General features: G+C 32.1%; 3 protein-coding genes across 4 annotated transcripts; 2 read left to right on the forward strand and 1 right to left on the reverse strand.

Annotated features, from left to right (window-relative positions):
- Window positions 1-1,304: 1,304 nt before the first annotated feature.
- LOC7479512 (uncharacterized) lies at window positions 1,305-4,429 on the reverse strand. Of its 2 annotated transcripts, XM_024603234.2 has the most exons (8): window positions 4,195-4,429; window positions 4,037-4,087; window positions 3,733-3,784; window positions 3,590-3,648; window positions 3,412-3,457; window positions 1,812-1,964; window positions 1,534-1,565; window positions 1,305-1,441 (listed from the first exon to the last, which is right to left on the reverse strand). In XM_024603234.2, exons 1-6 carry the CDS (start codon window positions 4,318-4,320, stop codon window positions 1,822-1,824), a joined length of 477 nt encoding a protein of 158 aa, XP_024459002.1. In that variant the 5' UTR covers window positions 4,321-4,429; the 3' UTR covers window positions 1,305-1,441; window positions 1,534-1,565; window positions 1,812-1,821. The 2 variants fall into 2 exon arrangements, with proteins under 2 accessions (XP_024459002.1, XP_002308353.1); XM_002308317.4 differs by having other exon boundaries at window positions 1,305-1,565; window positions 4,195-4,428.
- A 13,019-nt stretch (window positions 4,430-17,448) lies between these two features.
- LOC7455629 (dirigent protein 22) lies at window positions 17,449-18,214 on the forward strand. Its single transcript, XM_002309252.4, has one exon. It carries the CDS (start codon window positions 17,501-17,503, stop codon window positions 18,086-18,088), a length of 588 nt encoding a protein of 195 aa, XP_002309288.2. The 5' UTR covers window positions 17,449-17,500; the 3' UTR covers window positions 18,089-18,214.
- Window positions 18,215-25,163: 6,949 nt separating this feature from the next.
- On the forward strand, window positions 25,164-26,814 carry LOC7479510 (60S ribosomal protein L21-1). Its single transcript, XM_002309251.4, has 2 exons — window positions 25,164-25,457; window positions 26,386-26,814. The coding sequence occupies exons 1-2, from the start codon at window positions 25,221-25,223 to the stop codon at window positions 26,641-26,643; spliced, it is 495 nt and encodes a 164-aa protein (XP_002309287.1). The 5' UTR covers window positions 25,164-25,220; the 3' UTR covers window positions 26,644-26,814.
- Window positions 26,815-27,155: the final 341 nt, after the last annotated feature.

The raw sequence follows: 27,155 nt of genomic DNA on the forward strand, positions 1-27,155 counted from the left end.
TTTTTTTTTATTAAAGATGGTTTTTGAAATTATTTTTTTATATATAATTTCATCATTCTTGAGTTTTTTTCCTATCAAATCTAATCTTTATTTATTGCTATTTTTTTACCTTGCAAGATTTTTTTAGATTGATTTATTTAATTTTACAATATTTAATTGGTCAGGTTTTTAGCTTTTTAATTGAGCTCAGATCTAAAATTTAATAGGTTGCGGGTTTAAGAGATTAATCCTAATTTACGAAGTTGACATTGATTTTCTTGATTTTTTTAAAACTATTTTAAGATTTATTTTTTCCTTATCCTGCAGTATTTTTTTATTTTTTAATTCATTTTCTATGAGATTTTTTAGTTGTTTTGAAAATAATATGAATTGCCTCAGTTTTTTTTGTCTTTGTTAAATTTAGTTTTTCTGAAGGAATGTTTTTAATTAAATTAAATTAATTGATTTCATATTGAGCTTCTAAATTGAACCCAGGTCGAGAATTTAACGAATTACAAGGTTCACTCGGATTTGCTTGTTTTTTCCTGTTTTTTTAAGCTTTTTTTGTGAATTCATCCTCTAATATTCTTCTTATTTGTTTTCTTTGAGATTTGTTTTTTTTTTAAAATAACAAGGGCTACCTCTGATTTTTTTTTAATTTTTGTTAAATTTAGTTTTTTTTATAAAAAAAAATTGTTTTTTAATTAAATTAATTTTATTGATTTCAACCTCTAAAATTTAGTTAGATAGGAATTAAGCTTTTTAATTTTATCCAAGTCTACAATTTAACATGCTAAAGGTTTAAAAAATTAACCTAAATTTATAAGGTTCACTTGGACTTAGTTTTTTTTTTTAAAAAAAGTTTTTTTTTGTTTCATCCAACAACATTTTGTTTTTTTTTATCCTTTTCATATGATTTTTATGTGGTTTTGAAAGTAAAAGGATTATCTTGGATTTTTTTAAAAGATTCTAACGTTTTAAAAAAGAATTTTATTTTTTTAATTAAATTAAATAAAGATGCTCGTTTCTTAGTTCTTTATCTTTTTTTTTTTATCTTGGCAAAAATTTAACCTGATACAGGGCATTCGTGTAGTTGAAACTGAAACGAAATTGAAGTTTTTCACACTAGAAACAAAAGAGTTTTGTTTTTTTCTTGTGTTAAATGTCATCTCTATTATTTTAAATTTTTTTAAACTATAACCTAAAATTCTAGTTCATCACATCAATGATCAATCTTCAATTTAACTCCAGAATGTTCTTTGATACTTCAAATATATGAGAGCATGCCAAGCTGGAAAAAAAAATCTCATCGCATAAAACCATGCTAATATAACTTATGAGGATGAAATTATAAAAAAAAAAATAAAGTTTGATGACCAAAACATAAAATAAAATAAAATAAAAACTGTAAAAATGAACAGTGTAGGTCACGGTGAAATTATAACGATGCCCAAACGGTCATCTGCACTTTTCAAAAGAACAACTCTTTTAGTAAATTAATATAATGTACCTTGTAAAGTAACAGTTGTTATCCCTATATTTGACAACTTATACCATTATATGACAGTCGTCCATGTTGATAACATCTGCCATCCAAAGAAAGTGAATTTGTTATCAATACCTTTACAATCAAAATGGTTGGAAGAGCACCCCAAAAGCATCTTGAAAACAACATTTATCGCTCATTAATTGATTTTAGCATGACAAATTTAATACTAAAAAATGCAGAAATGTAAGAGTTATAAATTACAGCATCTACAAATTCATGCATTCATGCACACAATTGAACCTGCTTACAAAATTGAGGAAAGTAAATTCTGTTGTACATGCACCTGCAAGACATCATCTGAGCTTTTCTTGCTGAGCTCGGGAAGTATAGGACTCTTCAATATGTCGGGTGAGGAGTGAAATCCCATAATGAGAGACACTTGAGGAAGCATAATAGGATGTCACAGTAAGTTGAGCAAACTTTGGAAGCACATAACCTACAAAGTTATAATTAAACACGCAATTCAATATATGTAAATTGTAGAAAAGATAAGAATACATGTAAATCTAACTCAAGAAAGCAAATCAGCAAACGAAAATACACGGTCAAGATGATGAAGTGCTTTAGTATAAAACGTTTGTTTTATCAATCATGTCATTATACATTTAAAAAAAAATAAAAAAAAAACACACTAATGCTGAGTTTAAACACTCCCATAAATCCACATGTTTTAGTCAACAAGACATGGAAAGAAAACGTCGAACATACGAGAAATTGAATAACAGTCCTTATTTGTATTAATAAGATACATGGTACAATATACCCTTAAAAAAATGCTCTGAGAGCACCTAGTAGTAGCCAGTTAGAAGACTAAGCACCAAGGCAGTCTAGTACCTGTCAAGGAACCTAGTACGGACTATAAATGCTTCCCTAACCCTGTCACATACCTTTGACCCAAAACTGTAAGGAACTTCCTCTCGTACTTGTCCAAATCCAAGAAGCTAACCTTTAGGGATCCCACAACTGTGAGGAAGGTGGAAACTCATTCAGCTCAAATAGGACAATTACCCTCTTAAGTTTCTTATTTCACCATGCTATTGCTACCTGTTACTGCCTCAGATGATGAAACTTCCACAAGATTGATAGAGGCACATCAGCCTAGTCCTCTCATTCCTCATCAAGTGACATGCTATTGCAGCAAGAAGCCAAGGGTTTGGCCCCATTTGGGCTCTCAAGCCAACCTCCTATGATCCATAAGCCAGCAACTAATTGGATTGCATTGAGACTCTTCAAGCTCGTACTTTCATGAGCTGTATGAAACATTTCTCTATATTTTCCCTGGTACCATTGCTACAGCATGCCTTACACAATCGATCAGATCATATAGATCATTAAACTCTTTAGCTTGAATTACAATAAACCAGTAGCATTTACTTGACACCTAAATGTTTGCAATTTTTGTCTTTACTTTTCTTTTTTGAAACTGAAATCCTTTGAATTGTTTGGTTCATTGGGACTAGCTGATCCTTTGATTGATATGGCTGTTATTGCCCGTCGCAGTATCAAGCACTTGAGGGGCAACTGAGAATTAGTATATGTTAGAAGAGAAAAGATATGAGGAAAAGAAAAATATTTTATTTTCAAGAAATAGTATGTAGAGGGTAATATGGCAACAGAAAAACGTTTAAGTTCCTGAACTCATTTCCATTTTCAGAAAATGGTTATAGGAATGTGACTTCTAGAAGTCACTACCAAACTGGGCATTGGAGTCTTAGTTCAGCGTATAACCTCAAGCAACCCGCCCCCCGCCGCCCCCCCCCCCCCCCCCCCCCCCCCCAAATAAGATAAAATAAAATTGTAGAATCAAGACAACCCACTTATCCATTTCATGCTAAGAAAAAATGTTGCAATAAATCAATCACAGTAACAGAGGTTACGCCTACCTCCAAATGCAGCACTGGCAGCCGAGACAGCAAGCAGTGGAGGAAGCTGTGAGTAAACAACGCATTAACAAACTGAGTAAGCGTGTCATGATTCATTGATATTTGCCAAAAACAAATGGCAGGCATAAGTTAGTCAAAAGATTCAAAAAGCAGAAACAAATAAGGATAATAGATGTACCCCGACTAGGAAAGGAAGCCACTTTGGTCCCTTCAATCGATTCTGAAGGAATGGAATCCCTGAAATAAAAGAGTGTACTTAACACAAACACTAAGCGAAAACAACAGCAAAATTCACCAAGACGAGGGATTTTTAATTGTTACCGGTATTGAAACCATGAACTGCACTAAGCATTCCACCAATACCCGAGCCAGCCTATTCAATTCAATGACGAGAAAAAGAGATTTAAATTAAATCATCAGCTATAATAATTCTAGAAAATACATTAAGGATTCGAAGTTTTCCTATATAAAATCCTCAAACTCAACTTATCTCGAAAAGTAAAAAACAGAAAAGAAAATTAAACGAGCATGAAAACAACTAAAAATGGAGTTTAATTAAACAGAAATCGAGCAAAAAATTGAAAATTGGATGAAACAGAAATTCAAAAAAAATAAATTAACTGACCACAGCGGTTGCGTCATGTAAAATAGAGGTAATGGTCCATTCTCCCTTTGCCTGCACCGAAAAAGAAAAAAGTTGCAAATCAGCGGGTTGTTTACGTTTTTTTACATCATTGAAAGAAGAAGGGGAAAAGGAGAGAGAGATTGAAGATGAGTCGGTACAGAAATAGGGTTTAAGAGAGAAAGGCAGCGAGGGCAGCGAGGGGAACCGAGTCCAGGTTTGATAGTAGGATCGTGATAGAGATTTCCGGTTCTTAATTTCTGCTCGTATACCTCTCTAGTCCCCATTGACCCACCACCAATTTGTAGCCTCACTCTCACCAAAATAAGACGCTCGCAGCGCTCGCTTGCTGCACTCTGCAATTCAAAACCTACATACAACAGAGAGAGCAAAAATCAAAAGCCCAACACATAAATTGGCCCATCTAGTTTTATAATTGGTTCATGCTACAATGCTACTGTTTGCCGAGGAGAACTTTAGGTCCTGTTTGTTTGCTGGAAAGTAGTTTTTTTTTAGAAAGTAAATTTCAAGAAAAGTGAATTCCAGGAAAGTATTTTCCGATGTTTGGTAGTGTAATGAAAAATAAGTTGGAAAACATTTTACAGTGTTTGGTTATGTCATGGAAAATGAGCTGGAAAATAACTTATTAATGTTTTATTTTTCTCAAGTTTATTAAAATAATGAGGAACAAATCTTACAAATTAAAAAGTTGAATGAGAATGAAATTGAAAAAAAATATAATTTCATAAATTATCTCAAATAAAATAAATAATAATCAAAATAATAGAGATCAAATCTAAAAAATTAAAAAAAAATAAAAGATGAAGAAATTAAAATAATAATAATTAATATTTCATAAATTATTTCAAATAAAATAAGTAACAATCAAAAGAATGAGGATCAAATTTGATAGATAAAAAATTTCAATAAACAAATGATAAGGAAAAAGCAAATAGCAATTATAAAAATAAGAACCAAAATTAATATAAAAATTAAATTAAATTTTAAGAGATGAAATTAAAAAATAAATATTCAAAACAAATTATATATAGCAATCAAAAGTTTGATGATCAAATTTGATATAATCAGCAAATAATGATATTTCTAAATTTTTCACAACTTCCGGAAAGTGTTTTCCGCCCAAATTTTCCAGGAAAACACTTTCCTGAAAACCAAGCCAAATTTTCCTTTGACTGGAAAGTGTTTTCCGTTGACTAATTTTTCTGATGGCAAACAAACATAGGAAAGTTTGGAAAGTGGTTTCCCAGAAATCACTTTCCGAAAAACAAACAAAGCCAAAAGGAAAAACACTTTCCTGAAAACCAAACCAGATTTTTCTTTGACCGGAAAGTGTTTTCCGTTGACCAACTTTCCTAATGGCAAACAAACACATAAAAGTTTGGAAAGTGATTTCCCGGAAACTACTTTCCGGGAAACAAACATGGCCTAAGTGTGTATTTGGCAATTAGGTAAGACTAGTTATACGAATTGCGATTCACTGCAGATGGGATAAATGTTTTTAGCAAAATATAAAAAATAAATATATAAGCTTTTTAAATTTATTTTTTAAAAAAAATTCTAATTATAAATCAGAACGCCTATGAGAACTATTTGTGTCAATAAATATAAAAAACAAAGTATTAACGTGTTTATTTGCTCGTCTAGCTATAGGTTGAATATTTTTTTTCCAACACAAAAGAATTAATGTGTAGGTATTATTAACGTGTTCTCTTACATCAAGTAAAAAAATAACCGTGAATCACAAAGTCGATGCTTACATATAATAAAATATAATAAAGATCATATACACTAATAAAAATATGTAAGATCTTAAGCGAATTTTTAACATAGCCAAAAAATAAAACAATATTGCAATTGCTACACTGAAACACCATTTCCTCAGTCTGTGTAGAATAAATTTCCAAAAACAAAAAGTGTAAAGAAAAAATATTAAAAAAACAAATTACAAAAGAATAATAAAAAATGGTAAAAATAGGCCAAAGTGTAAAGCATAAAAAAATAATATTTTTTTCCAAAAAAAAAAGTGTAAAGAGAAAAAAAGGGAAAAAAATAAAATCATTTATTTGGTATGCAAGTTATATTTAAAAAAAAAAAAAACAATACCAGGTATACAAGCTGTTTCAATGTGTTTTTTTACGTGAAAAAGTAAAAGTGTCATTTGAAAAGCCTATGCAATTATCTAACTATAAATAAATTTATAACCATTTATGTAAATAAAAAAAATCATTAACAATAACCAAGAAACAAACTGTAAATATGAGATATTTATCCAATTATGTTTATCAAAAAATTTTATTTGAATCAATAAAAGATAAATCTACCGTAAAAAACTCATGGTTTAAACGATAAATACAAACGAAAATGATTGAATAAACCCACAACATAGAAAATATTACGAAAGACTGAACACATCAGAAAAATATAAAAAATGGACACAAGGCAATATGATGGAAACACATAAAAAAAGATTAAAAAAAAGGTCTCGAGTGAACCCGACAGCTAACCCGGGTGAACAAATCAAATATATGACTTAGGATATGAAATTGGGATGACATCGTCAATACCAAAGCAAAAAAATACCAGCAAAAAAAAATATTTGCAAAAAAATGCTTTAAAAAAAGATGAAAGTTGACCGGGGCTAATCTTTCATATCTATGACCCGGGTCATAAGTTTAGGGTGACCCTATTAAAGGCAAACTTGAAAAAGACTAAGCTAGATTGTTAACCAAACAAATATTGAAGGATGAAATTAAGAGAAAAAAAGTCAATGAAAAACAAAACAAATATCAATTAAAGAATTAGAACTAAATTCAACACAAAAACCAATTGAAATTAAATGTTAAGGGAAAATTTAAATGAAATTAAATGTTTAGGGATGGAATTGAAAAAAAAATTAAAAGAATAAAAATTAAAAGAATTGGCACCAAACTTGACATAAAAATTCAATGAAAAGAAATGATCAAAGATGGAATTAAAGAAAAAAAATAAATCAAGAAATTGATTGAAAAAAAAAAGAATTAAAAGAATGAGAACTAAATTTGATAAAAAAAAAAAACTAACAAAATCAAACAACTAGAGATGAAATAAAAAATAAAATCCAATTAGAAACAGCCAATATAAATAAAACAATTGCAATTAAGAGAAGAAGAACTAAATCAAAAGAAAAAAGAAATTGAAGTTGTAACCTAAATGACGTGTTGTTCGACCATTGTTTATCTTTTTGTTTGGCAGCTTTGGTTGATCGAGTAAGCACCTTCATTAAAAGCAATTAATGAATATAGCATTTTCAACCACCTTTGGAGTTGTAACTGATTAGTACTTAAAAGTGTATTCTCATTAAGGCTTTATATCATCATATTGCACTAAAGTATCATTAAATTTCCTAACTAAAGCATGTTTTATAATAACAAGTCTGATAATATAATATATCTTTAATTTATGATAAATGCTTGTTTTGAATGCAGGTATATCTCACAATTCAAAGGATTGATTGATGTGATTAACTATTGAAAGTGAAGAGACAAAAAGAGGACTAGGCTAAGAGAAGAGATGCTGGTTCAATTCCAAACTGGAACACCATTCGGTTATTGGATCATAACTGGAGCTATAGACCTTGGATTTTGGTCTGCTTTTATATGGATGGAAAGCTAAGACATAGACCTAAAACTTTCATGAGGAGTTCAAGACTCAATTCTGCCGTTGTCAAGTTCAAATCTTAGCAACAACGAAAAAATCAAAATCTGTCCTGTAGCTCAGATACTGTTCGGTTTTCATCTCATATCTTGAGTTCTAGAAGTCCAAATGAGCTCTGGTTTTTATTGTTGGAAAGCTAAGACAAATGCCCACAACTTTCATGGAACAAAAGGCTCAAATTCTGATGTTAGCAATGACATTTTGGCCAGCCAACAATATCAATAACCAGCCAACAATGTCAATAACCAGCAGCCAACAATGTCAAAAACCAGCCACCAAATCAATGGTTGGCCACCAACTAAATAGTTTGTCAACCAATCAATAGTTCCAAATTTTAGCCTACAAAAGAAGGCATTTGCCATGTATTTAGTCATCTTGGTTTTCAGATCAAGATCATCTTCTTGCTTTCTTTTTTTATATCTTTGTAATGTTCAAGTTTTCTTTCATGCTATATTAATCTCTTGTTTATGCTTTTTCATTTCCTTTCCTATACTTAGTTAACTTATATCATGTTTATGTTCTTATATTGTTTATTTATATTTTTCTTCTTCATTATGTTTAGCTAAGTTAATTATGTCAAGGTGAAAAGGTTTCACTAGTAGTGTTAGAATAGATATAATATAAACTCAACATGGACTTCAATGTTTATATCCAAGAAAGTTTGCTATTAACATGTCTTATCTTTTATCTTACTAATTATTAATACCTTGCTTGTTAAATGGTTAACTAGATTTGTGTTGTATAACACTTGGTACATCAAATGCTTGATCATTCATAGTCTTTGGCCGACATCGTTATTATGATAGGAACTTGATTTATTGTTAATATAAGCTAGTAATATGAATGTCTGATGATATTTATAAGTATGGTGTTACTTGAATAAGATGATTAATATGATCATGTTAATAATTTATAATGAGCTAATAACGATAAATCATCCGATTAGAACCTCCTTTGTGTGTGGTTTCCAATTGAGTAATAAAAAGAGTTTATATTATATTTATTTGAAATACCATTAGTGGATCCTCTAACCTTGACAATTGTTTTATCCTTGTTTAATCTTTTCATCATTATTACATCTCAAAGCTCTCTTCAACATTAATATCATTTTATTGTTTGTAATTTATATAATTCACCTCCCTGTGGTTCGACCCCAGTCTTGTCGGGTTATTTATTACTTCGACACTCTTGCACTTGGGATAAGACATCAACTCTTTGATCGTGTCAGTAACCACCACCAATCAACTGAGAAACATACCTTTTACAAAGATCAGTTATTCTCATCAAACGTTTACATCCTATTTTCTTCAATGAACTCAACAACATCTTGTCCTCGATCAGTCATCATTATATTTTTAGATTCTTGGTTGATTGGGTTGACACTTTCAAGCGAATGGATGTGAAGCTATAGATCTCCAAATCGAGCAAGGTTCGATTGAAATGAAAGGTGTGCCCTCTACCAACTTCAGGTGTTCTTCAATGACAATGACGTCAGAGTTGCTCCGACAAAGTCTCAAAAATGGGTAACTCAATCATCGATGGTTGTGATTCTCATTTCGCAAGACCACTAATTTTTTTCGTGTATTCACACTGCAAGCCTTCTTAGTGGGTTCTTATCAAAGATTGGACATGTTTCTCTCAAGATCTAAAGGCTAGAAAACAAGCTCATTGGTCTCCAAGTCTAGAAAAACCACCAAAATCTTCGAAATTAAGTTTGTTGCAAAACTACCATTGCAAAGCTAACATATATATATAACTCACATCTGTAAAACATACATAAAACTCTCTCATTTTGATAAGAGGGCCAAGCTTTGATGAATGAGGATCAATCTTTGATTAAATCCATAAAAATCCTAAGTTGAAACCCTATAAATAACCCTTGAAAAATCAGGGCAGGAAGGGAAAAAAAGGTGGCAAGGAAGAAAAAAGAGAAAAGCTTATTCTTGGAGTTCATTCATAATCAAGTTTATTGCTTGGCACCTAAAAGCTAAAATGATAAGTCAAAGTTTGAGCAAAAGATTGGGTTTTCGAAGCAAGAAAGGCAGTAACTATTCTGAGTCTTGGGAATGTATAATCCTTCACTAACCTAGTGGGTAATGTCTAAAAGGCACATCTCTAGCTTGTTTTACGTGTTTAAAAGTGTTTTTGAACATGTTTTATTGTTATGATGTTCTTTAGTTTTGATTTTGATTAATACATAAAAAGATTGTTTTATTGTTTAAATCTTGCTATGAGTTATTTGTTGATGTTTCTGAATATTTAGGTGATGTTTGTTGGGTGAGTTTTGATAAAATGAAGTGATTTTGAAATCTGCCAAATATGGCAACAAGGCTATGATGTTTTTTTGTGTTGGCTGATGCAGGTTTCTAGGTTTCAGTTAGGTCTTATTAAAGGTTTATAAAAAAATTGAATCCAAATTGCATATATATATATATATATATATATATATATATATATATGCTGTTTTAAGTTGGTACTTTTGAAGCTTGGAATCTCTTTGCAAGATTTTGATGTTTTGATATTATTTGTTAGTTTTTTTATTCAAATATGTTCGGTTATGGTAATGTGACTTGCTAGAATGAAGAAAACATGCTTTAGAAGTAAAAAATGTTAGTTTTGAAGGCTTGATAGTTTGCTAGGTTTCTGGGTTATTTCTAAGTTACTAGGTAGTATTCTTCGTGTTCTTGAAAAGAACATTGTCTTAGCTTCATGATTTGAACCAATTCTGGTCCATTTTGTTGTATCTTCACCTTCACATGACATCATTAGACAATAATCCAGGGTTTATTTGCATTAATAATAAGTTTTCTAGGGGTTTTAATCATAGGGTTTCAATTTTGAACTGAAATATATTTTGACTAAATCATGATTATTGGTTGATAATCGTCGATGTTTGATGTTTTATTATTGTTTAGTGATTGACTTCCATCCTTTTTGCGCCTTTTATTTCATGAAATATGATCTAAATATTGATCCACGTTGTTGGGTTCTCATTGAATGTTCTTTATTTATTTATTTCTTTTTGCATTTGATCCTTTTCATTCAAGAATTTTCGAGTTTTTTATATTTAATATGTTTTTGGCTTTGTTTTTGTTTATGGTTTGTTTTCAAGTCAAACCCAAATCTTTGGTTTGGTTTATAGTCGAACCAAGGATTTCGGGTCAACTTAGTTGGTTCAACTCAATCAGGTTAAAATCAGGTCAAATGGCTAAGGTCTTGTTTGGCTGACAATGTTTTTGCTAAAGGGTTTTTTGGTTTAAGAGTGTGTTTGACAAACACCCTTTTCGGCCTGTTTTGACAATTTTATTATAAAGAAAAATGCGTTTTTGCCAAACAAAGCCTAAAAATAAGAAAAAATACAAAAAAATACTCTTTTTTTTCTTGCATATAGCCAAAAATCCTTAAAAAATATCAGAGCATTTTTTTTTTTTAAAAAAATGTAAATACTTTGGCATGAATTTTATAACAAGTTAGTAAAATTCCAAAGGATTTTGACCTATATTTCAAAATTATTAATTTTTTTTGCAAGAAAAATATACTATTCATTTGTAATATAAGGATAAAAAACCTAAAATAGGTTAATATCCAAAATATTATTAGGGATAATAATTTATTATTACTCACTTTAATATAAGGATAAAAGACTTGTATGAGGTTAATATCCAAAATATTATTAAGAATAATATAACTCATTCACTCATAATATAAGGATAAAAAAAATGTAAGGAATTTTATCTAAAATATTATTTATAATGATGCGATAGCTAAAATTTCAATTTCACCCCGAAAAAAAACCTTAATGATAATTAGGGACATTTCACCATTTCAGATCAAGTTTTTGACTTAGAAAACCAGGGTTTGTTCATCACGGCAAACCCACCATAGTAGACTGATAGAAATAAAAACATCATCAGACCATGGCAAACAAAGCGGGAAAAAAAAATAATGCAGCCTACCTTAAGTAGAGTGTACTAGGAGTGCTGATACCTTTCATTTACACAATTAGTCCTTTACCTAGAATATCTAAAAGACCAGTTAGGGTTTCTAGTAACTATAATATTAGATAGCGACTCTCTTATCCAACTAAAGATCATTCTAGAACACTGCCCAGAAAGTGTCGTCACGATGCCACACCCTCGCGAGGAGGGCATGAGAGTGGAGGCAAAGAAAAATGCATTGTGAATTACTATATTTACAATTCACAATGGTTATCTTTTTTTCTTGTGCTTAAAAAATTATACAATAAAAAATCATTAAACTTTATTTATTTTCAATTACATCCTCTCACATTATGTTAGCATGATTAGTTATATCATTTGTTTTAATTTGCATATTCTAGCATATTTGAGGTGTCATGAAGTATTCTGACATTAAATTAAAGATCAATATTACATAATTGAATTTTAAGTTAATGTTAAAAAAAAAATTTAAACAACAAGGAACACAATTAACATAAAAATAGTGTTTTGGATCTTTTACTTATTTAAGGAAGGGAAAACTTCCGGTCTTTGATTTTTTTTTAATTTGATTCTTTTGTTTTAAGATTATGCATTTTACTTCCTAGATATTAAGAGATAAGAGAAAAAGTTGTTGAAATAGAGAGAGAAAAGAAAGATAGGGTTTAATAAGCCACATTCCAGCCATAAATAAGCTGATCTTGACATCAATGTATTCATCTTGGAGAGGAAAATTAAATGGGGGTGGTGTTTCTCTTTGAACACGACAAAAAACTTTGGTCGAGACTTGTAAAATTATTTTTTATATTTGATTAGATTTCCAGTTTTAAAGTGAATAAATGATGTTTTGAGATTGAAAATCAATTTATTAAAGGTCATATGATGGTTTTTTGGATGTTTTAAGGTGAAAACAAATTGAAACTTGGGTTTTTTATATATAAAAAAACTTAGACCATGACTTTCCAGTGATTGAAAATCGCTAGAATTTGAACAATAAGATGATGTGTTTCTGCTTAAATAGATGACATATTAATTATTTATTAAAAAAGGACCCTTGACACCATTGGAAAAAAAAACCCAAGCAACGAGGTAGATGGGGCATTTGCTTGGGGTTTACATAGGGCTGAGCATTTTTGGTCCGGTCCGGTATTGGATCAAAATAAACAACCAAACCAAAATTATTTTTTTTTCAAGTTTCTGAACCGAATCGAATCGAAAACTGATTCAAACCAATTAATTTCAGTTTGGTTCAGTTTGGTTTTTCCCCTTCCAAACTGGTTCAAACCAAAATTATTCCAGATGAGTTTTTTTTGGGCTTTTTATTGACCATGTTTTTTAGGGCTTTTATTTTTCTACTTGCTTTTATTTTCCAAAAAATCAACTCTAATTTTTTTATATATATAGATCCTTACCCAGAAGTTAAACCCAAAAAAAATACACAAAACAAAAAGAAAGGAAAGAAAAGAAGTAATTTGACTGCAAAAAAACAAAGAGAAGATCAAAAGTTATTGAAATGTAAAACCATCAAATCATTATTATTTGAACCAAAGAAAATCAATTGCAAAAAATCTACATAGATCCTCACCATCCATCTTTATCTTCTTCACACGGGTGAAGTCACTTCTCTTCTTGTTTTAGCTAATTAAGTTCCCTCTCAACATTTTTCTTTTTGGAAACTCTTATGTCAGCCTTTTAATCGGCTTGGATACCTTTTATTTTTATTCAGTTCCTCGTCTGAGTCTTTCGTTTCTAGAACAATCTAATGGTTGTGAAGCATGAAGAAGGAGAAGATAGATTTGAGAGATGAGAGACAAAGAGCAAGGAGAGGGGGCAGCTGATAATGCTGATTTAAGTTTAAGGTTAGAATAAATATGCTATTTATACTTGTTTTTTTTTTTCAAGTGCTAGCCTCGTTGAACCGGGCCGGTTCGGTTCAGTTCAATCGGTTTCAGACTTTGAAAAACAAAACTGAATCGAACCAGAAATGTTTTGTGATTTTCTAATCGGTTAATTCGGTTTTTTTTTCCAGTTTGATTTTTTCGGTTAATTTTTTTCTGGTTTTTTCAGTTTAATCGGTTATTCGATTTTTTTGCTCACCCCTAGGTTTACTTGTGGTTCTATAGATAACCCAAGAGAAGTTAGTAACTTATAAATCAAGCTACATCATTTATGGGTATCGAGAATCTCAATTTATAGCAATTTTAATTAGTCTACATCTCATTAAGTTTGACTTCCAATCAAGTTTTAAAATCTAACAAAAACCTTTAATTAAATCTCTTAAAATCACGAATATGAAACCATCAACTCACAAAACATCTAAAATAGGCTCATAAAAAGGATGCAATAAAAAAAATTAATGACCAGCATGAAAAAAAAAGAGAGGCACTATTATAATCTATAATAAAAGCTAAAATGATAAACAACAAGCCTATGTTAACCATGAACCCTTTTAGTTCATGTTGTAACGTAATATGTTTCATTCTTTGTTATTAAATTATCTATCCTTCCATTTTCTTACAAACATGCAATTGGGGAAGATGGGGCACTTGCTTCTTCTTTTTTTATTAACGTTGGTGTCTGGGCCAACTTGCGTACACCTCGACTAATCTCACGGGTCCTTAAGTTAACGATCATGTAAGCCTCTAGTGACTCTGAAATGATAAACAACAAGCCTATGTTAACCATGAACCCTTTTAGTTCATGTTGTAACGTAATATGTTTCATTCTTTGTTATTAAATTATCTATCCTTCCATTTTCTTACAAACATGCAATTGGGGAAGATGGGGCACTTGCTTCTTCTTTTTTTATTAACGTCGGTGTCTGGGCCAACTTGTGTACTCCTCGATTAATCTCACGAGTTCTTAAGTTAACGATCATGTAAGCCTCCAGTGACTCTGAGGTTTGTAGGACTCAAACTGGTAACATTTAAAGAACAAATTAAAGACATGACCAGATGAGGCACTTGGATCTCCTTGTGGTGGCTATGGATGCCCTAAGACTTATAAGAGCGTGTTTGGTATTGCGGTTGCTGTTGTGGTTGTGGTTTTAAAAAAGTTGTTTTATAAAAAGTACTTTTGTTGAGGTTGGGTTGGAAAAATATATGTTTGGTTAAAACTGTGGTTGAAATTGAGGTTGAACAAAAAGTAGTTTAATGTGTTTGGTTAAAAAAATGCTTTTCAAATTGAGGTTATAAAATAATTAAAAAAATATTTTTAATTTAAATATTGTAGATTTAACTACTATTATTACATCATGAAATAAATAATATTGATATCAAATTTTTTTTTATTATTCCATTAAACTATATGCAATGTCATCACATACGAAATCTATCCAACAATGACTATATTTTTCATGGTTTCTTAAGCACGCAACAACAAAAACTGAATTTTTTGTTACGTCATCAAGCGATATCCTTCTAATTTTTTGAATAAAACACAATTAAAATAAAAATAAAAACTGAATTTTTTTAACTAGGTCGGACCCGGCAAGAACATAATTGGAATTGCGATCAAATTCCACAAATGTTACGTCATCATGCGATATCCTTCTAATTTATGTAGTGTTATTAAATAATATTAAATACTAGTTTTTCGAGTAAAACTCAATTTTTTTAAAAAAAATTTACAATTTCATTACGTATAAAATTCATTCGACAAGAACTACAGTTTTCATGATTTTTTGAGCGTGTAATAAAATTAGATAAAATATTATCAGGAATAAAATTAGGTAAAATTTCCACCTCACCCGCAGCCACGTTACCAAACGCCCTCTAAGTCAAGCTACACCATGTGCGGGTATAGAGTAACCGATCAATTTTGGCCTTCTTGGAATGGTATATCTTGATGACGGGACACAGAAAATCGATCAAGATTATAAAATCTAGAGTGGAACTCTCCAAGATTGTGCTTCAAGAGTTGGTGGAAATTAAGTATGTCCCCAGGGCATAAATATTCCACAGAAGTATAATTTCTATAGTTGTTTCATGTTCCATTTCTGACTTCTATGTGCTTTCATTGTTACCTCTAAATAAACCATTGCTGCTAGCAATTTATCATTGGATTAGTCTTTTCCTCAGAGCATCCGTAAGTTGGAGGCAGCATATCATGAAAGCAAATATTCACAAGTGCTCTTTTTCTTTTTTTGATGTTGGAGGAATAATACAAAGGGGTCCAATAGACTTGTCAGTATGTCTTCTTTAGACCTTGGCACAAGTTGGCAGTCAAAGACCTTTCACTTTCCACATGGCTCCATCTGCACTCTGTCTTTATATCCAACGGCCCGAGTGCAACTGCAATTTGTCCAATGGAAAAGTAGGTTATGGGTTGCTCGGAAATTTCAACACCTTTTCCTTGTTTTATGTTCTCTGTATTCAACATTGAGTTCTTGAACACCCATGGATTCGATTTATAATTTTCCTCAAATTGACTCGTGTTGGAAGGTCTAGAGTAATTTCTTTGTCAAATGTATACATTTTTCCTTTTCTTGCCTTAACAATTGGTTTAAAGACTTTGCCTCTTAAAGAATAATATAAATTATATTTTTAGAGCTCGCCTAATAGTTTAAATTATTAGATTGAGATGATTTTTAGAGCTCGCCTAATAGTTTAAATTATTAGATTGAGATGATTTTTTAACGTGGTATTTAGAGCCTTGATGATCAAGCGGTTACGAGTTCAAATCTCAATATTACCTCTATTTATTTGATAAAAATCAAGTACAAAATAGTATGAGTCATTGCAAGTTTCAAATCCAAAAAGCTTTCATTTAAGGGTATATTTTAGAGAATAATATAAATTATATCTCGAGATCTCCCTTAATAACTTAAGATTTTGAATTGAATTGGTTCTTTGACGCGTTGCATTAATTTTATTCAGGCATCTGATTTTTAATTTTCATGGTTATATGTTTCCTTGATTTTGAATTTGTGCGGTCTTATTTGTTTGTGTTTTAAAAGTGTTTTTGAAAAAAAATTTAATTTAATTTTTTCTGCTTCAAATTAATATTTTTTGGTGTTTTCATATCATTTTGATGCGCTGATGTCAAAAATAATTTTTTAAAAATAAAAAAAACATTATTTTAATATATTTCTAAATAAAAAACACTTTAAAAAATAATCATAACCACATTCTCAAACAAGTTTTCCGTTATGAATGGAATACTATTAGATATTGAGTCAGAGCATGGTGATTGCTTCTTTTTTGTGTTTTTCTCTTTTAATTAGCACAATTCTTCTCTGATATTGGTTGTTCATATATACTATACGTTCATTTTACGTTGTACTTGAAACATGCTTCAAGAAATAAGAATTATTTCTCATGGACCTTTCTGCCTTCTTTCCCGGGTCCATGATAAAGATAGTTTATTAGATTTACCTTTATGACCCGACAGAAAACGTTTTAAAGATTTGTTTTTTTTTAATTTTAACATATTTTTTAATAGTATTTATATTATTTATTTTTTTACATTATCTAATCACCATAAAAATACTAAGGTATCTTATGGTTTACATGAAAAATAAATCACCTTAATATATTTTTAATCGTTTTATAACAATTCAATGTCATAACTCAATTAGTTGCTTATGAAAAAAACCACGAGATTGTTGAGTCAAATCTTGCATTTTATATATTTTTTTTATTACAAAGAAGAGGCTAAAATACAAGATTTCTTGGAAGAGAAGGACCTATTGGTAATTAAACTCCATACTCAGTGGCTATATATGTAAGTCCCACCCAAGCCCATTTATAAACCTTCTTTTCTTTCTCTGCCAAACGTTAATTAGTTCTGATTCACTATGGCCAAAATCTTCGCAAATGCTACTAGTTCCTTCATTTTTCTCTTCAACGTTATTCTCTTCTCCTTGACCCTTGCTGCAGCAAAACCTGAAGGTTTCTCAAGAAACTTATCTCCAAAAACCCTAGGCCTCAAGCGAGAGAAACTAAGCCACCTCCACTTCTACTTCCATGACATAGTCAGTGGAAGCAACCCCACTGCTGTTCCAGTTGCCCGAGCAGCCATGACTAATAATTCTTTCTCATCATTTGGACTGGTCACAATGATGGATGACCCTTTGACGGTGAAGCCCGAGATCAGCTCCAAGCTTGTAGGAAGAGCACAGGGGATTTATGCATCTGCATCACAAAGTGAACTTAGTTTTTTGATGGCATTAAACTTTGTTTTCACGGAAGGGAAGTATAATGGTAGCACCCTTAGCATTCTGGGGCGAAACAGTGTGCTTTCTGGCATTAGAGAGATGCCAGTTGTTGGTGGGAGTGGGCTTTTCAGGTTTGCGAGAGGCTATGCTCAGGCAAAAACTCATGACCTTGACTTCAAAACTGGTGATGCTATTGTGGAGTATAATGTTTATGTCTTCCATTATTGAGTGGTTCTTGGGTGATTTTCTATTTTCAAGAAAAAAACTGCGCTGCTGTAATTTGCTGAATACATCATATGCTCCTTGGTTGCACAGTGCTTTATTAATTAATAAATTAAGTTGTTGAAAAATTAATTGCCCATGTCTTGATGGGCCAAGATATCTGTAAATAGAATGAAGCTGCCATTCCGCTGACACTTCTTTTCCCTTTGGTCCCCCGTCTACACTGCTTTCATTTTTTCAAGGTGTTCTACGCATAAAATCCCACTCGTCGGGTCTCGAATATTTAATTAGGCAACAATGATGTTGATTTTATGAGCTTATACATAGCCGTGTCAGTGTGGTCTTCTTGATAAGTAGATCCTTTCCAAGTGACAGTGACTAAAATATAAAATCACTAGCCAGCTTTGTTGTTTTCTTCCTTCTTTTTGATGGAATATTCGAGCTAACTAATGACACTGGAAAATAATGGCCAAAAGTAATAGCCAATATACCAAATTAATCGCATTGAAGGGGAGGAGTAGGGCAGTTTAGCCCTAAATGAAAGATGCCTTTAACTGATATTACTGTACTACTGGAAATCGCTAAAACTGGACTCGAAGGACATGCTTTAGTGTCCATGAAGTAATTGCAAGACGGGTTTCGTTGCTGTACTTTCACCTAGCTACTGTTAGCATATTTTAGAAGATAATTATTACCTTAAAGGATTCCTTTTAATCCATTCTTATCAGAATAAAAATATTTGCAATCCCTTTCTTAGTACATCTAGCTATCCATCTTCTGCTTACAAACATAGTGAAGAATTGTTGATGATGAAGTATGGATCCACGTTATGGTGATTTTTTTTTACTTTTTTTAAGAAAAAAATCACGCTGTGCTTAAATTAATTAAACTAAAGAGCGGGTGGAACGTGGAATATTAAACAAATTATCAAGGCTAATTAAAGTATAAGTAAAAGACGAAAACAGACAACCAGAATCACACCTTGATGAAAATCTGCCCTTCAGATTATAATAATGACACTTCGTTTCATGCGGAGCGGTCACACTCAAGATTTGGCTCTGAGACCTTGATTTATGTGGTGAAGGATTTTGCATATTTACATGGTGAAAATGGCAAAGGCGATAGTGCATTCCATTCCTTCACGCAGAAGAATTCAAGACTAAGTCGGTTTGTTTACGCGGCTGCAGCTGCGTTTTAATTAAAACGCAGTCTACAACTGTTTGGTAACAATCCATACACAGTTTACTGTGTATGGACCCCACATGTTTTTTGCGTCTGTGACGCAGAAAAGAAGAAGCAGCATTTTGCTGCTTTGTGTTTACTGTGCATGCTAATTGCACTGTACTGTACAGTGCAATTAGCAGCAATTCACTGCATTGTTCGTGAATTGCACTGTTCACGTGGACAGTTTTTTTTTTTTTCAATTGTGTTAAGTTTTTTAATATTTTTTTTTTAAAAAAAAACTAGTATAGATTAAATTAAATTCACTTGCACTATGATGTTAACAATATTTTTTTTTCAAAAAATTAGTGTAAAGTGAATTAAATTTACTCGCACTGTAATATCAATTTTATACCAGATAATATTTTATCTAATTTTATTACACGTATAAAAACTATAGTTCTTATCGAATGAATTTTGTACGTAATAGAATTATAAATTATTTAATAGAATAATAAAAAATATTTTATATAAAATATTATTTATTTCATGATGTAATAGGAATAATTAATTCTACAATATTTAAATGTAAACCATCAATATTAATATATATTTGTAAATTATTTTATAACCTTAATTTCAAAAGCATTCTTAACCAAACATATTAAACTATTTCAACCTCAATTTCAACCACAGTTTTAACCAAACACCTATTTTTTCAAACCAACCTCAATTAAAAGTACTTTTTATAAAACAACTTTTTTCAAACCACAACCACAACAGCTACCGCAATACCAAACACACTAAGTGTGTTTGTTTCCGTGGTTGCTTCTGCGTTTGAAGGAAACCACGGAAACAAATAGTTTGGTAAAATGAGAAACGTTATTTACTGTGCGTAGGACCCACCAGAATTAACGTTTCAAACGCCGGTTCGCCGAAAGCAACATTTATCTGCTTTTTCCTTAGCGTTTGTGCAGAGGGAATTAATTCACTCTGCACTGTTCAAGTGAACAGTGCAGAGAGAATTAATTCACTCCGCCTGTTCACTTCAAGAAAAGTGCTGCAGCAGCTGCATTAGTTGCCTTGAAAGATCAAGCAAATCTGCCAATGAAGTTAGATGAATTTGGCAGAGATATCAACTTACAGAAACGGATGGATATGGAAAAAAGGGCTAAGGCTCGTCAACGCAGGAAAACTCGTTTTGATTCGAAGAGATTGTCATGCATGGAGGTGGATGGTTCTGACGAGAAAATTAAGGGAGAGTTGAGCACGGATGAGAGTGAGAGTGACAGTGAAAAAAATGATGCTTACCAGTCAACCCGTGATTTGTTGCTCCGGACTGCTGAGGAGATCTTCAGTGATGCTTCTTCTAATATTCCCAACTTTCAGTGGTGAAAGAAAGATCTGAAACATGGAAGAAAGAATATTGAAGTGAACAGTGCCCAGTGAATTAATTCACTTGGCACTGTTAACGTTAACAATGTCTCCAATGTGCATTGGACCCGTATGACCCATTGAATTTTTTTTTTAATTATGTTTGACTTGAAAAAATATTGTTTAATATTATTCAATAACATTATATAACATAGTATTTGCAGAATTTGATCGCAATTTCAATTTCACTTCTAATGATATTTTACCTGATTTTGTTGCACGGTCAAAAAACCATGAAAATTGAAATTCTTATTGGATGAATTTCATACGTGATGAAATTATAGATAAGTTAATGAAACAATAAAAAATATTTGATATAAAGTATTATTTATTTAATAATATAATATTTGTACTTAAATTTACAATATTTAAATTAAAAACCATCAATATTAATATATATCTTTTTTAATTTTTTTATAACCTCAATTTGAAAAGCATTTTTTAACCAAACACATTAAACTACTTTTTGTTCAACCTCAATTTCAACCACAGTTTTAACCAAACATATATTTTTCCAAACTAACCTCAACTAAAAGCACTTTTTATAAAACAACTTTTTTCAAACTACAACCACAACAGCTATCGCAATACCAAACACACTCGGAGACTCAGAATTAAATCCCTTTCTTAGAGGAGGAGGGTTCAAAAAAACACAAAGAGGGTTAAAAAAACCTAACGCAAGTGAGGATCCTACAAGAAGCAAGTCAAGATTTGATTCAGTTATATAGCCTAAGAGATACTATTATAGACCAACAAATAGTCTAATCTCAAAATAAAATTTTTAACAACTTAAAATTACAATAATACAAGATTTGATGGTTTAATTAGGCTTAAATCTTTTCAAATGATTCTATAGCGGTTATTTTATGAATAATAACTTTGTTATTTTTAGACTATTGGATTTCTCGAAATTAGTTCTAGAATTTATTATTTGAGTTAATTTTGTTATTTTTTCTAGGATTTTTTGGAATATTATTTTATTTCGGATTGTGTTTTAATTTCCTTTATGCTTTTAGATTTTAAGTTGTTTTCTAATGGAGTTAATTGACTTAGTTTTTTTTTTTCTCAATTTCATCATTTAATATTGTGTTTGATTGAGAATTATGCTTAATGATTTTTTTTTTATTTTCTTTTTATTATGTTATTTTGGCCTCATAACTCGAAAATAATGCTTAGTGGGTTAACCCGAGTTAACTTAACTCATTTCTTATGTTATGTTTTTAATTAATTTTTTTAAAAATTTCATTGTTCAACATTGGATATGATAAGGCGATTGGGGATTGAGTTTCAATATTTGTTTTAATTTTCTCTCTATTTATTTAAGTCTCATAACCAGAGTCGCGAATTTGGTAGGTTAATTCAGGTTAAATCAAGTTGTCTTTTTTTCTTTCTATGAGGTTATCTTAGTTTCAAGATTCAGGTCATGAGTTTGATGGATTGACTTGAGTCATTTTTTATGTTCGTTTTTAAATTGATTTCTTTTTTTAATCTCATCATTTAATATTATGTTGATTAAGAATTAGATTTTGTAATTTGTTTCAGTTTTCTTTCTATGGAGTTATCTTGGTCTTATGACATAGGTCACAAGTTTGACAGGTTAACTTGAGTCGCTTTTTTTAGTTGATTTTGTTTTATTTCATCTTTTAATATTGGGTTGATTGTGAATAAGGTTGTTGCTACCCAATTTTTGACCCATGTTTTGATAAATTTTTAGAAAAATCCAAAAATAGCGAAAAACATTGAAAATCCAAAAAATACATTTTTAATACATTTGCATCGTTTTTAGCATTTTTAGCATCGTCTCAAAAGAATTTAAATTTTCAAAGACATTTGGAACGCGTTCAACTTTTAACGTGTTATTTTTAAAATCATTGATTTTCCTCATTGAGTCGATGTTGATTTGCTCGTTTTCAAAAAATATAAAAAAAATAAGAAAAATCAAAATTTACAAAAAAAGAAGTTGAGGGACCAATTTTGAAAACCTAGTAATATTTTTGCCTATAAATACTGGTCTTCAACACACACAAAGGGGGGCACTTTTGAAAGAAAAAAAAAAAAGGGAAACCTAACCCTAAAATCCATCTCCACTCGAAGCAGCCGCCGCCCCCCACTCCTGATTTTTTTTTTCTTCTTCCTCAACCCGGCCATCTCTGCTCCTGATCTTCACTGCCGCCACACCCACATCAACCTCTCTCGGCCACAGCTCCCCCACACGCGGCCAAACCAGCCATCGCCATTCCCCCATTTCCACTCATCTTCAAGTCCCAGCCTACAGAACAGACCCCCTCCCTTTTCCCGACCATCTACTCCCCTCACCTCATTGATTTCCCTCTCCATACCCACAAACCAGAATCAATCAAAGTCGCAGCATCCCGGCTAACCCAAGAGTCCCATCTCCATCGTTTTCATCTCCTCCTCCCAGCCGCGGTGTCTCCGCCTCAACACAGCCAACACCCTCTTCATCTCCCTCAACCAGCCTCCAGCTGCAACCCAGGAACGACAGCGCCCACAGACGTCGTCCCCTTCCTCACCCACCAACTCTCCTTTGCACAGACCGGCCTCCTGCTCGCCTTCTCGCTCCACCAGCGCTCGCAGACCCAACAGCCTCCAGCGGCGGCCTGAACACAACGGCACCTACAGATCAGCAGCCATCCTTCCTCCTTCTGCCAGCTACCTGAAGCGGAGGGGAAGACGAAAAAAACCCATAGAAGAGCCGATCTGCAGTGAAGCAGATCTAAAGGAAAAGAGAGAGAGGCAGACCTAAAAACCATGAAAGAAGATTAAAACAGTTTGCCTATTGTGTTTTTCTGGTATTTTGCAGGTCACTGCCGGCGAGGAGGGGAAGAAAAGAGGAAGCCGTGACTGACCCTCCTGCTTGCCTGGGTTTTCTTGCGGCGGCGCGTGAACCCACGCGTCGCCATTGGTGGTGGCGCGTGGGGAGACCACGCGCCGCCACTGTTCCTGCGGTTGCAGAAGGCCTTCCCTGCAATTTCTGGAGTTTTAGGGGTTATTTTGTAAATTTTAAATTATTTAATGTAATTTTTGTTTAGTTTTGAATTTTTTACAATTTGTAGTGTGGATGTACCAAAAAAAGAAAAGAAAAGAAAAAAAGAAAATATAGTGAAAGTGAATGTGTTGTTTGTATTTTGTTTATGAATGTTTCTTTTTTTAGGGATAAAATTGCAAAGAATAAAGAAGAATTTAATATTTTGATTTGCTCACGGATAAAGAATTATGAACTTACACGTAAGTCGTATTTCTAAAATTCGATGAAAGAACAAAATTTTTAAAACTTCTTTAACACATCAAGTCCACGAAGCAGCTTACCTGAGGTAGGGTGTGTTAGGGGTGCTAATATCTTTCCTAACCACAACCAGTCCCTTACCCGGTGAATCTCTGACAAGACCAGTACACCCGGGTTTTCTAGTAGCCCTCAATTAAATACTAGGTGGCAACTCCAACAAACCAATCAAAGAAAACGAGAAATGAAAAATCGCCAGCCGATGTCGCGTGGATTTTGACATGCAACAAAGATTTTATAATTTATTTTGATTTGATTTGTTTTCTATAAAGTTATCGTAGTCTCATAACCCGGGTCATGATTTTAACATGTTAACCCGAGTTAACTCGTGTCAATTAATTATGTTGTTATTTTAATATTAAAAATAGATGTTATTTTGGAAAAAAAATAGTCAAAATATGTTTTAAAGATCATCTAGGTTGCTTTTGAACCCGTAAAATTAACTGGATCACATCAAATCAAACCTCATATAGTTTTTTTTTCAAAAAAAATAACATCTGAAATTTTTTTTAGTTTCAAGAAAAAAATTTAATTAATTTGAAGCGTAGCGCATATTATACTACATGTGAAGTTGGTCCATAAGCCGTAGTGAAAAGAATTTTCCATTTTTATTACTTGTCTTGTATGGCAAGCGCATATTTCAAGCTCGGTTCTCGACAATTACGCCATAAGATGCCAATAATAATTGTATATATCGGTTTTTCTTAATAAAAAAATAGAATATATATTTTTTTTAATATGAAGTTTTGATTTAAAAAAAAACAAGAAAAAAAGCATATTTAATTAAGTTTTATTTGCTTATCAAAGAGTTTAGAGTTTCTTAAACCTAATTTTTTATTGACTCGATGCCTAATCTAGACTGGATTTTAAAAAAATTAAATTAAAATTAACCTTAAATCATTTGATTTAGTTGATCAATCTATTAACTTTTTGAACCCATCAAAATTCTATTTAATTGACAAAATTCTTTAAATTGAAATTGCTTTAACTATGGATACCGAGCTATAAGCCACTTTATCCCATCAAACTCAGCACGAGTACGCACATGCCCAAAGAGAAACACTCTCATTTCTTCATTATTAGACCCAACTCAATCACAAACCTCGAACCAGACACAGGCCCAAAAAACCCAATACCCACAAACACAAACCGTAGTCCAAAACCACCTATAAATTGCCATCTAGGGTTTTAATTCCTTCTTTACACCCTACCTCCGCCAGCCCCCTCTCTCACAAACACAAAATGCCGGCTGGTCACGGTCTCCGGTCTCGCACAAGAGATCTCTTTGCTCGTCCCTTCAGAAAGAAGGGTTACATTCCATTGACAACCTACCTCAGAACCTACAAGATTGGAGACAATGTAGACATCAAGGTTAACGGCGCTGTCCACAAGGGTATGCCTCACAAGTTCTACCATGGACGTACTGGACGTGTCTGGAATGTCACCAAACGCGCCATCGGCGTCGAGATCAACAAGCAGGTATATTAATCTCCTTGTATCCTTAACTGTATCTTAGGGTTTTTGGTAAGAGTTTTCTAGTGCACTTTATGTGTTTGGTGATTTGTTTGTGTGAAAATGATAGGCTTTTACTTATAGGTTCGATATGTATAGACAGTTTGCTTCGTGGTTGACATGGGTTTCTTTTTTATATCTAAAAGATGCTGTGAGGGTATCTATTTGTGATTTTGTTTTTGTTATTGATGAATTTGAGGTTGTCTTATAAGGTTTTTTTTTTTACTTTGTTTGAAGATTTGAGCTTATTTTCATAACCAGTAATTTTGAAGCTGAAGTAACTAGCTGGGTTGGTTTTACTTTTTTGGTTTAATTACTGCTTAGACATCTTTGCTTGTGCTTAGCTTTTGAACTGTTTAATTTAGCCATTTTGTATGAGATTGAGGTAACCAACCTGCCACGCCCACCATACGTGGACTATGCTCTTTCGCTTCCCTGTCCGTGAAGGTGGATCAAAGAAGGGTCCAAACCGAGCTCACACCTCCTTCATTGTCGTTGGTCCTTTCTTTCGTCGTGGTCCTTTTTTTATTAAATCTTTTCTTTTGATTTGTTTCTGCTGAATATTCAAATGAGCCCCTGTATCATTGGTTGCATGACATGGGTGATCTCTTTTTAGCTTGAACTGTAGACGGCCTTATTTAAGTATTCATGGAAAACGAGCGTGAAGATTATATCTTTGTTTAATAGGTTTTTACTGAATTTCCATCTGACATTATTACACACCATTGCTCAGCGTGGCCTCATATTTTGTGCTTTGCATATCACCGTAACGGATTGACCTGCCTGTTTGTTTCTGAGATGGTTGCTTGTGTTGTTTTAGTGATTGATGCTTTTTACTGTTTACTATAATTTGAGCAATGGAAGGCTTCCATGTTAATCCCTTTCATTTTTACAGGTGGGTAACAGAATCATTAGGAAGAGGATCCATGTTAGAGTGGAGCATTTGCTGCCTTCAAGGTGCACTGAGGAATTTCGTCTCAGGAAGAAGAAGAATGATCAACTGAAGGCAGAGGCTAAGGCCAGAGGTGAGGTTATCAGCACAAAGAGGCAGCCACAGGGTCCTAAACCTGGTTTCATGGTGGAAGGTGCGACATTGGAAACTGTTACACCCATTCCATATGATGTTGTTAATGATCTTAAGGGCGGTTACTAGGCCCCCTCTCAACTTTTTGTCGTGCAGTTTGGTTTGTGTCAACTGGGGCGAGTCATTGGTATTTTCAGTTTCAGTTTACATTTCACTGTTAGAGATCAGCAAGATTATAATATACTTGTGGGAATTTGGAATTCATTTAAAGTAGTTTTCGAATTAAATGTTTTCCCTGCACTTTTGCGTTTCATTTTCCTGCTCGTTAGGGTGGCTTGTTTTGAAGAAGCATCGGTTGCCTTTTCAAAATATTCCTGATAATTCAAGTATTGAATGTTTACCAGTTAAGCCACCCACTTTTTTCTTTGCCTTCGCGACATCAACTTGTTATTTTACTGTCGACAGCTGATAGGCAAGTTCTTGGCATACTGTCCGACATCAACTTGAACGTTTGTTTTTTATTTATAAATGTATTAAAATAATAATTTTTTATTTTTAAAAAATTATTTTTTATATTAGTATATCAAAATATTTGAATATATATATATAAACAATTTCAAAAAAAATTAATTTTTTATAAA

This window comes from Populus trichocarpa, chromosome 6 (assembly GCF_000002775.5).
Source record: "Populus trichocarpa isolate Nisqually-1 chromosome 6, P.trichocarpa_v4.1, whole genome shotgun sequence".
NCBI lineage: Eukaryota > Viridiplantae > Streptophyta > Magnoliopsida > Malpighiales > Salicaceae > Populus > Populus trichocarpa.

What these genes read in the sequence shown, in the direction of transcription:
- LOC7479512 (XM_024603234.2), bottom strand. Translation starts at nt 4,320, where the DNA reads ATGGGGACTAGAGAGGTATACGAGCAGAAATTAAGAACCGGAAATCTC. An exon ending in AGTTCATGGTTTCAATACCG is followed by an intron (nt 3,649 to 3,732) that starts GTAACAATTAAA and finishes CTTTTATTTCAG; the next exon opens with GGATTCCATTCCTTCAGAAT. An exon ending in TGCCAGTGCTGCATTTGGAG is followed by an intron (nt 1,965 to 3,411) that starts GTAGGCGTAACC and finishes ATAACTTTGTAG; the next exon opens with GTTATGTGCTTCCAAAGTTT.
- LOC7455629 (XM_002309252.4), top strand. Translation starts at nt 17,501, where the DNA reads ATGGCCAAAATCTTCGCAAATGCTACTAGTTCCTTCATTTTTCTCTTC.
- LOC7479510 (XM_002309251.4), top strand. Translation starts at nt 25,221, where the DNA reads ATGCCGGCTGGTCACGGTCTCCGGTCTCGCACAAGAGATCTCTTTGCT. An exon ending in GCGTCGAGATCAACAAGCAG is followed by an intron (nt 25,458 to 26,385) that starts GTATATTAATCT and finishes TCATTTTTACAG; the next exon opens with GTGGGTAACAGAATCATTAG.